The sequence below is a fragment of the Lobosporangium transversale genome (assembly GCF_002105155.1).
Source record: "Lobosporangium transversale strain NRRL 3116 chromosome Unknown BCR41scaffold_126, whole genome shotgun sequence".
Lineage (NCBI taxonomy): Eukaryota > Fungi > Mortierellomycota > Mortierellomycetes > Mortierellales > Mortierellaceae > Lobosporangium > Lobosporangium transversale.
The window spans coordinates 1-10751 of record NW_019029104.1 but is presented as its reverse complement, the minus strand read 5'-3'; the positions used below and the strand labels follow the sequence as shown (position 1 = coordinate 10751).

At 44.0% G+C, this 10751-nt stretch overlaps 3 protein-coding genes across 3 annotated transcripts; all 3 read left to right on the top strand.

Annotated features, from left to right (window-relative positions):
• Positions 1-59: 59 nt before the first annotated feature.
• Positions 60-720, top strand: BCR41DRAFT_402786 (hypothetical protein; the record flags this gene model as incomplete). The annotated part of the gene is made up of 2 exons (XM_022029342.1): positions 60-157; positions 231-720. The coding sequence occupies 2 exons, from the start codon at positions 60-62 to the stop codon at positions 718-720; spliced, it is 588 nt and encodes a 195-aa protein (XP_021875002.1).
• A 759-nt stretch (positions 721-1479) lies between these two features.
• Positions 1480-4068, top strand: BCR41DRAFT_382581 (hypothetical protein; the record flags this gene model as incomplete). Its single annotated transcript, XM_022027368.1, is given in 7 exon segments — positions 1480-1686; positions 1914-2228; positions 2385-2556; positions 2780-3050; positions 3180-3308; positions 3328-3919; positions 4039-4068. 7 exon segments carry the CDS (start codon positions 1612-1614, stop codon positions 4066-4068), a joined length of 1584 nt encoding a protein of 527 aa, XP_021875001.1. The 5' UTR covers positions 1480-1611.
• Positions 4069-7589: 3521 nt separating this feature from the next.
• On the top strand, positions 7590-10243 carry BCR41DRAFT_366247 (heat shock protein 70 family; the record flags this gene model as incomplete). The annotated part of the gene is made up of 7 exons (XM_022026207.1): positions 7590-7811; positions 8202-8296; positions 8331-8540; positions 9105-9179; positions 9207-9275; positions 9300-10113; positions 10218-10243. The coding sequence occupies exons 1-7, from the start codon at positions 7685-7687 to the stop codon at positions 10241-10243; spliced, it is 1416 nt and encodes a 471-aa protein (XP_021875000.1). The 5' UTR covers positions 7590-7684.
• Between the last annotated feature and the right edge of the window lie 508 nt (positions 10244-10751).

Genomic DNA, 10751 nt, shown 5'->3' with positions numbered 1-10751 from the left:
CTCTTTCGCCTGGAATCGGCCTCAAGGAAGTCTTTGATGTCTCTAATGCTGTTCACCGTATGGAAGAAGAGTCACGTCGTCGCCACGCACCGCAATTCTCAAATCTTCATCCTGTTGATGCCCTCAACACAACGAGCCGTCAGCGTCAGGCATTCATGTCCCAGTTGAAATGAGGAGGATGAAGAGGAGGAGCGGTCATCATATTCTGATACAACTGGCTCGATCTCGAGCGATGATGAGGCAGTCATTTCGAAATTGAATAACGCTCAGATCGATATTAATAATGTTCAAGAAGAATCGAATGTCAAGGAAAGAGTGGATGAACAAAAAGCTCAAGAACTGAAATTGCTACTCCAACAACAACAGCAAGAATATCAGAAGGCACAAGGTGAAATTGCAGCGGAACATCACCAAAAGTATTTGAAGCAACAGCAACAGGCAGGACACTCGATACCAGCTCAACAGCAACCACACGCCGTACGTGGCAATAACCAAGTTGGGCCAAGTGGATCAAAACCGCATCCTACTATTAGTAACTCGACCTCAACTTCAACCGCAAGCTCGGCCTCGACGACATCGACAACCCGTCGCCGTCGAGCTGGGTTTGAGTTAAATATCAACCATGCTACATTACTGAATCGTCGGGCGAAGCAGCAGCAACATCCTTCCATGATGCTGGATCAGCAACAGCAACAGGAATCTCCAGCCATGGCCATCTAGAGAACACAATATTACAATGTTTTCTATTACTATTGCTTCTTTTTTTTTATCCCATCTCCTTTTCTTTTTTTTTTTTTTGCTCAGTGATTGTTGCTCATTCCTATTCCTGTATCAATAGTTGTAATTATTAACCTCAAAAAGAACTAGCAAACAAAAAAAAAAAAAAAAAAAAAAAATTGACGATAATGATGATGATGAACATTGGCCATCTGTGATCAATTATAGTCAAGATAGAGTGAACAACGTGGGAAAATACTATTTTTGCATCTATACTCGAGTTTAATCGATAATAAATCGTTGCTATATGTTTTTATTAATGAGCAACTATTGATATGGCATCAAAATTGAGTGGGCAGATGGATGGATGGGCGAATCAATTGTGTTCGACAGGTAGTTACTCAATAGTCAAGATCTCGGTCTAGCGTTGCTGTTATTCTAGAAAGGGCGCTTCCGAAGATAAAACATTTGTACATGTACACAGGTCCTTCAAGAACAAACTTTCAAAAGGCTTATAAATGCTTATTTTAGTTTCCATTTCTGTTTGTCTGTCGCCCTTTCTGATTCAATGAAAGTGGATGCGAAGGGAAAGAGGAGAAAATCCATAAGGGGTTTATGTGGGCCCTGCGGAAGGAAAAAACAAAACAATTGCTCACGAGCGCATATTTCTCCAGAGAACAGACACGACTCCACATCCATACCTATTTACTATTTAAACCTTTTTCTTTGCTTGCACTTGTCCATCACTTCTTTTCACTCCCTATTCCCTACTCTTGTTCGCTCTAATACCTCCTCCCTCCCTTCTGTGCCCATGACCTTGACTATTGTTCTTCAACAAGCACGCCGTGGTGTTGCAAAGGTATTCATTAAATTTTCTCCTTTAACGTTTGTTACATGTTTATTCCCACGGGTCAGATATCCACATTCTGTAACTTGTTTCGAAAAGTCTTTTCTTTTGGAAACAGAAAAGTAAGGGACAACACGGCGTCTGTGGAAAACCCTCATCTTCCTCATCAACCTACATTGTCAACAACAGAGCACAATTGACACTGAAAATAACTCATTCAACATTGGCCCATGAAGATGTCGTTTTTTCCTACACTTCTCATATTCCTCATGTTACACCTTTCGTGCACCACGCTGACGTTTTTTTTTTTTATTTTTTTATTTTTTATTTTTTTTTTTATTGAGTTTAGAAGGTGACCATTACTGCCTTCACTACCACAATCGGCCGCCAATTCTCTATATTCCGCCCCGTCTATAAGCAGGCAGCTGCTGATGATGAGCTGGTCGAGAACTTGAGCAAAGTTTATCCTTCAGCGGAGGAAGCTGTCAAGGATATCCCTTCAGGTTCGACTCTGATGGTTGGAGGATTCGGACTCTGCGGTATTCCAGAGAATTTGATCGCAGCATTGAAGAAGCGTGCTTCAGACTGTAAGGACTTGATTGTAGTTTCTAACAATGCTGGCGTGGATGATTTTGGATTGGGACAGCTCCTGCGTACCAAACAGGTATGAACTCGTATAAATATTTCAGCTACTACTTTTCCCCACAACAGTCTCGTAATGTGGAATGTGAAAACGATGTAAATGTCTCTGTAAAGTGAAATAATCTAACAGCATATCTGTACTCCGTATTCTGTCTTGTTCAATCATATCTTCGTATAGATCAAACGCATGATCAGCAGTTATGTAGGCGAGAACAAGGAGTTTGAGCGCCAGTACCTCTCTGGAGAGCTCGAGGTTGAGTTGACTCCTCAGGGTACTCTAGCAGAGCGTGTTCGTGCTGGCGGTGCTGGTATCCCAGCTTTCTTCACTCCTACTGCTTATGGAACTGAAGGTATGCACACAAGGTCAATCATCACTTTAGGGTTTTAGATGTATAGCGTTCTATCTTTGCTCGGTCGGGGCACTGCAGCATGAGAACACAATCTCTCTCTTTACCTTCACTTGACTGCACTGAGATTCATGAGAAATGATAATGGCTTTATTCATCAGACTTGCTTCAATAACTCATCTATCTGTTCTCTTTATTCTAACTTACGGGATTGGGACTCTAATAGTTCAAACTGGTGAGCTCACAATCAAGTATAGTCCGGATGGCAAGCCTTTGATCCGCAGCAAGCCTAGAGAAGTGCGCGAATTTAATGGCCGCAAGTATATTATGGAAGAGGCCATCGTTGGAGACTACTCATTGGTCAAAGCCTGGAAGGGTGATGCCTATGGAAACCTAATCTTTAAGGGATCTGCTATGAACTTCAATCCGGTCATGGCGAAGGGTTCCAAGAATTGCATTGCCGAGGTAAAAAAAAAAAAAAAAAAAAAAAAAAAACGGTCAGAGTAGATGGTACAATATGAACTTTCGAAGGACGACGCAAGCTGAGCAAATTATAACAGATGAGAATGGCCTTTCCTGTTGGTTATCAAACTAGGTCGAGGAAATCGTTCCCGTTGGTTTCTCAGACCCGAGGACATTCACTTGCCTGGCATCTTCGTAAAGCGCATCATCCAGGGTAAGAACTATGAAAAGAGGATTGAACGTCTCACCTTGACTGAGGACAAACCTGTCGGCGTTACCAATACCTCTCCTGTGTTGATGAAAGGGATGAAGCTGCTCGTGTCGTGAGAAGATCGTTCGCCGTGCCGCTAAGGAGTTCAAGAACGGCATGTATGTCAACTTGGGTATTGGTATGCCCATGCTTGCGTCCAACTACCTCAAGAAGGGCGTTGCTGTCCACTTGCAAAGCGAGAACGGTATCCTTGGTTTTGGTCCCTTCCCCAAGCCTGGTGAACAGGATCCTGATCTGATCAACGCTGGAAAGGAAACTATCACACTTCTACCTGGCGCCTCACTCTTCTCAAGTGATGATTCGTTTGCAATGATTAGAGGATCACACGTAGATTTGACTATTTTGGAGCATTGCAGGTGTCGGCCAAGGGTGATTTGGCCAACTGGATCATCCCCGAAAGATGGTCAAAGGAATGGGAGGGCCATGGATCTAGTCGCCAGTCCCGGTACCCGTGTTGTCGTGACGATGGAGCATCTGGCAAAGGGCGGCAAGCATAAGATCCTAGAAGAATGTACATTACCTCTGACTGGCGTTGGTTGTGTTGATAGAATTATCACAGACCTGTGTGTGTTTGATGTCAAGGATGGCAACCTTGTATTGACCGAGTTGATGGCGGATGTTTCATTGGACGATGTGAAGCGGTGGAACAGGTGCCAAATTTACGATCTCCCCCGACCTCATCCAGAACTAGACAAATAGCATCCCACTCTCCTTTTGTAAAAAAATATAAACACAATTTATTATTATTCCAGGCTTGTAAGATGTTGAGACAAACAGGATGAATTCTCCTGACCAATCAGGCCGTGCTGAGGACTATAAGGAAAAGAAAGGAAAAAAGGCTGTGCACTAAAAGAAAATAAGGCAAGCGTGCATCAAGGGGGGAGCGCAACAGAACATAATGGAAACTTGATGGAACACAATCGAAAACAACAGAAAAAAGAATGTAGAATTTTGTGGACAGAGAGACCAATGTTTTTAGAAGGAGATCGAAAAAAAAGTGTCTTCGCCCACTCATAAATTCTGACACTTCAACTGCTGGGAATAGATAAATAGCTTTTCTTCACTTCTCTTTTTTCATCACTTTTCTTTCCTTTCTTTTCCCTACCTTTTCTCGCAGACAGACTGCATTACACCCCACTCATCTCTCACGCTCTCATTCCACTTTGAAAGTGAAAAGGAATCATTTCTGCTCAATTCACACCCATAAACAACACAGTCAACTTTCATATATATAACCATGTCGACCGAAACATTTTCATTCCAGGTAGGACACCCACCTCCTTATTTACCATTGGCCTCAAGCCTTGAGTGCTCGATAACAGTAAAAAGCAATGATGTGATTATTGATCCAGACCATTACTTTTCGCTTGTTAAATTATATAGGCTGAGATCTCTCAGTTGATGAGCCTGATCATCAACACTTTCTACTCGAACAAGGAGGTCTTTCTGCGTGAGCTGGTCTCGAACGCATCCGATGCCCTCGATAAGATCCGCTATGAAGCCTTGACTGACCCTTCCAAGCTTGATTCAGAGAAGGAGCTTTTCATTCGCATCACTCCTGACAAGGAGAACAAGATCCTCTCGATCCGCGATACTGGTATTGGTATGACCAAGGCTGATCTCGTCAACAACCTTGGTACTATCGCCAAGTCTGGTACTAAGGCTTTCATGGAGGCCCTTAGCAGTGGTGCCGATATCTCCATGATTGGTCAGTTCGGTGTCGGTTTCTACTCAGCCTACTTGGTGGCTGAGAAGGTCCAGGTCATCTCGAAGCATAATGATGACGAGCAATACATTTGGGAGTCGGCTGCCGGCGGTTCCTTCACCATCACCCGTGACACTGTCAATCCTCCTCTTGGTCGCGGTACAGAGATGCGTCTCTTCATGAAGGAGGATCAGCTCGAGTACCTCGAGGAGAAGAGGATTAAAGAGATTATCAAGAAACACTCCGAGTTTATCGGATATCCAATTCAACTTGCTGTTGAGAAGGAAACCGAGAAGGAGGTTGAGGACGATGAAGAAGAGGAGGTCAAGGAGAGCGATTCTAAAATCGAGGAGATTGAAGACGAAGATGAGAAGAAGGAAAAGAAGAAGAAGACTATCAAGGAGAAGAAGATTGAGAATGAGGAGCTCAACAAGACCAAACCCCTCTGGACCCGCAATCCCGAGGATATCACCAACGAGGAGTATGCCACCTTCTACAAGTCATTAACAAATGACTGGGCCGATCATATGGCTGTCAAGCACTTTGCCATTGAAGGTCAGCTCGAGTTCCGTGCCATTTTGTTCGTCCCCCAGCCGTGCTCCTTTTGACATGTTCGAGACCAAGAAGAAGCGCAACAACATTAAGCTGTACGTCCGCCGTGTCTTCATTATGGATGATTGCGAGGACCTTATCCCTGAGTGGCTGAACTTTATTAAGGGTATCGTGGACTCTGAGGATCTGCCCCTGAATATTTCCCGTGAGATGCTTCAGCAGAACAAGATTCTCAAGGTCATCCGCAAGAATCTTGTTAAGAAATGTCTCGAGATGTTTGCTGAGATTGCTGAGGATAAGGAGCAGTTTGCTAAATTCTACGAAGCCTTCTCTAAGAACATCAAGTTGGGCATCCATGAGGACTCTCAGAACCGTGCTAAGCTCGCTGATTTGCTCCGTTATCACTCCACAAAGTCGAGCGACGAGATGACATCACTCAAGGACTATGTCACTCGCATGCCCGAGAAGCAGAAAGAATATTTACTACATCACTGGTGAGTCTCGCACTGCTGTTGAGAACTCACCTTTCATTGAGGTCTTGAAAAAGAAAGGCTTTGAGGTCCTCTTCATGGTCGACCCTATTGATGAGTACGCTGTAACCCAACTTAAGGAATACGATGGCAAGAAGCTGGTTTCTGTCACTAAGGAAGGACTTGAGCTTGAGGAGGATGAGGAGGAGAAGAAGGCTCGCGAAGCCGAAGAGAAGTCGTACGAAGGTCTCTGCACACAAATCAAGGAGATCTTGGGTGACAGAGTTGAGAAGGTCTTGATTTCCAACCGCATCTCTGAATCACCTTGCGTTCTCGTCACTGGTGCTTTCGGTTGGTCCTCAAACATGGAGCGTATCATGAAGGCCCAAGCTCTCCGTGACTCCTCTATGTCTTCCTATATGGCTTCCAAGAAGTCTTTGGAGCTGAATCCCAAGAATTCGATTATTAAGACTCTTAAGGCCAAAGTCGATGCCGACAAGAATGACAAGACCGTCAAGGATTTAACCTTGTTGATGTACGATGTTGCCCTCATTGTTTCTGGCTTCAGTATCGATAAGACTGATGTCTTTGCAGACAGAATCAACCGAATGATCAAGCTGGGCTTGGCTATTGATGATGATGAGGAAGAGGCTTCTACTGCAGATATGCCAGCTCTTGAGTCTCAAGATGTTGTAGAGGCTTCCGAGATGGAGGAGGTTGATTAAACAGCGGCCTATTAGAATTTTAATCATTAGTTTCATGTTCATAGTATCATTGCATGGCGGTTGTAATTAGTTCTTTATTTTTTTTCCTATTCGCCAAAATAAATGCAGTCTGATCATCTCTATTACTGTATATTTGCATTTGTATATATATATGTATATTTGGTGACAGGCTTCGGGGATTGAAATACAAATGAAAATCAACATCCAGCCATAGGGACAACTCTACATGAACGTGTGTCATTTTGCTAGCTTTGCTTTTTCTGATCCTTCAGCTTTCAGCAGCTTTCCAAGATGTAATGGAGAAAACCTTGTCTAAAGGACAAGAAATGTGACATTAGTACATGTAAAATGAAATTGTATCTGCATCCCATTTCATCGTAAAAGAGGAGATATGCTTCGCCTTTAGAAGAGCCCTTTCGATCCAAGCTATTTCACGGATCAGCATTAAGTTGGTTTGTTGGAGCATGATCATTGGTGACTTTCTTTTTTTACTTGAGCGAAAATTGTCCCCCAGATCGCAGTATTGCCATTGGATGCTTTATTTTTTTTTTATTTTCTTTCAAGGTTGGATACGTGTAACATTCTGGAGGCTTTCTTTGCAGTGATAAATTGCATGTTGACACGTCAACAGTGCTATGTAGTAGCCAATCAGGTGTTGCCATATCAGGTCTCCCTGTTTCTTGAATTTATTTCTGTATTGGACTGTGTTCTATGGCCTTCTGTGTCCCAGAGCACGTACAAAAAAGCTTAAACGCGCTTTGTTTGCTGGCAAAGCCTGGCTTTCTTCCTTCTCTGGTTACAACAAACCAGCCTATATATATTCTCCCTTCTCTCTCTTTTTCTTTCTTTCTTTTTTTTTTTTCCTCATCATCAGTCTCCACCACTTCTGTTCTTTCCCTCCTTTCTTCACCTCATCTTCCATCCTCATCTCTTACGACTCCAACTCATGTCAAAGTTCATCAAGAGCGTTCTCGCTCTGGTCACTGTGGCATTGGTCTGCATGGTCGCTATTACGACCGTCAAAGCCGATGCTGACGAGACCCGCGAGTCCTATGGCACTGTCATTGGTATCGGTAAGTCAATATACTATCTCTCACACACTTTTACCCGTGTGATCATGCAAAAAAAGTCTGTACAAAGCTGTCTTGAACAGATCCAGCGTGTATTATAAAGAAAGAAAAATGAAGGCGATCAACTACCGCAATAATATCGAGGACAGATTCGTGGAGAAGCCCTTCTCATAGGAGCAGTAGCAGCAAGATCAGTTACATATTTTTCCCTTTTTTACTATGATCTGATACTCAGTGGCTATGGAGTGGGTTAAAGAGCGCAGAGCAACTATTCTGCAAATGCCTCGATTGCGTTCATTTTCAATCTCCCCCTTCCTTGAATCGAAAATTCATCACTAACAACCGCCTCTCTTGTTTTTGCCTGTCGCTTGTTTTTTATAATTAACCAAATAGATCTTGGAACCACCTACTCCTGTGTCGGCGTCTACAAGAATGGACGCGTTGAAATTATCGCCAATGATCAAGGTCATCGTATCACTCCCTCCTATGTCGCATTCACTGAGGACGAGCGTCTTGTCGGAGATGCCGCCAAGAATCAGTACGCTGCCAACCCCACCCAACACAATTTTTGATGCCAAACGTCTGATTGGTCGCCGTTTCGATGATAAGGATGTCCAGAATGATATTAAGCACTTCCCATTCAAAGTCAAGAGCAAAGGTGGCGCTCCTGTCATCCAGGTCGAGGTCAAAGGAGAGCCAAAGACCTTCACGCCTGAGGAGATTTCCGCTATGGTTTGGGCAAGATGAAGGAGATTGCCGAAGCCTTCCTTTCCAAGAAGGTTACCCACGCCGTCGTCACTGTCCCCGCCTACTTCAACGACGCTCAGCGTCAGGCTACTAAGGATGCCGTGCTATTGCTGGCTTGAACGTCCTCCGTATTGTCAACGAAACCCACCGCCGCCGCAATCGCTTACGGTTTGGACAAGAAGGATGGTGAGCGCACTATTCTCGTCTATGATCTTGGTGGTGGTACTTTTGATGTCTCTCTTTTGTCGATCGACGACGGTGTCTTTGAAGTTCTCGCCACGGTCTGGTGACACTCCACTTGGGAGGAGAGGATTTCGACCAGCGTGTTATTGATCACTTTGTCAAGCAATACAAGAAGAAGAACGGCAAGGATATCACCAAGGATCTCAAGACCATGGGCAAGCTCAAGCGTGAGGTTGAGAAGGCCAAGCGCACTCTTTCTTCCCAGATGTCTGTCCGTATTGAGATTGATTCTTTCCATGAAGGTAATGACTTTTCCGAGACCTTGACCCGCGCCAAGTTTGAGGAGTCAACATGGATTTGTTCAAGAACACAATCAAGCCTGTCGAGCAAGTCCTCAAGGATGCCGGCCTCGAAAAGAGCGATATTCATGACATTGTCCTCGTTGGTGGTTCTACTCGTATCCCCAAGGTCATCTCTCTTATTGAGGACTTCTTTGGTGGTAAGAAGGCATCCAAGGGTATTAATCCTGATGAAGCTGTCGCTTATGGTGCCGCTGTTCAGGGTGGTGTCCTCTCTGGTGAGTCTGCCGCTGATTCCGTCCTTCTTTTGGATGTCAACCCGTTGACCCTCGGAATTGAAACCACTGGAGGTGTTATGACCAAGCTTATTCCCCGCAAACACTGGTATCCCTACCAAGAAGTCTCAAATTTTCTCTACCGCCGCCGACAACAGCAGACTGTTTTGATTCAGGTCTTTGAGGGAGAGCGTGGTATGACTAAGGACAATAACCAGCTCGGCAAGTTTGAGCTGACCAACATTCCCCCAGCTCCTCGTGGTGTTCCTCAGATCGAGGTCACTTTTGAGATTGATGCCAACGGTATCTTGCGTGTCTCTGCCTCTGACAAGGGCACTGGCAAGACTGAGAGCATCACCATCACTAACGACAAGGGCCGCCTTTCTGACGAGGAAATTGAACGCATGATCAAGGAGGCTGAGCAGTTTGCCAGCGAGGATCAGGCAATCAAGGAACGTGTTGAAGCCAAGAACGTTCTCGAGAACTACCTTTACTCTGTCAAGAACCAGGTCACTGATGACTCTCAGTTGGGAGCTAAGATTGACGCTGATGATAAGAAGACCATCTTGGATGCCATTGCCACCAAGATCTCGTGGCTTGAGTCCGAGGGTGCCTCTGCCACTAAGGAGGAGCTTGATGAGAAGAAGGAGGAGATTGAGGCCATTGTTAACCCCATCACCTCTAAGCTCTACGGCTCCTCCGGCGGCTCCGGCACTCCTCCTAGTGAGGAGATGCCCTTCGCACGACGAGCTTTAAAAAAAATGCATTCTCTCCCCTCGGGCAGATTCTTTTTTCTTTATCGTAAAATAATATTTTTGCCAGCTCATTCTTTTTTTTTCTGCTTGGTACAGTAATCAAATCCCCAATAAAGTAAAGAAAAAAAATCTTTTTGAAATAAACCATAGCCTTGAAACTACATGAAAAAGCCTAAGTCCACTTCCAGATCGACAGAACATTATAAATACATAAATACATTCATGTATATATATGTTTTTACTACATTTCTCTTACTGGAATCTGTTTCTGAACTAGAGGAGACTTTACAGGTACCTCTGTTCTGGTTGTTTTCTCCTTCGGTCACAGGCATCATGATGGCCCTCCCTGCTGTCCATAGACTAGCCAGCCCATGACTGATCTCACGTCTTGCGGTTGGTATGAAAATGATCATAATCAAGTATAGATTTACAAGTATACAAACAAAATTCCCCTGTTTGCCGCGGGATCAGTAATCAAGCCAAACTGCTTATCTTGAATACGATTTAACGTGTTTGCTATTGGAGAAAGCGTAGTTTAATTATGTCTCATTAATGCATTTTCCTTTCTGTAAATGCTTGCATTTGAGCATTGAGCCAAAGAGCAGGTCTGCATTCTACCCGTTTGTTTGTTTTTTTTTTTTTTTTTTTTTTTTTTGGAAAAAAAAAAAAAAAAAAATTAGTACG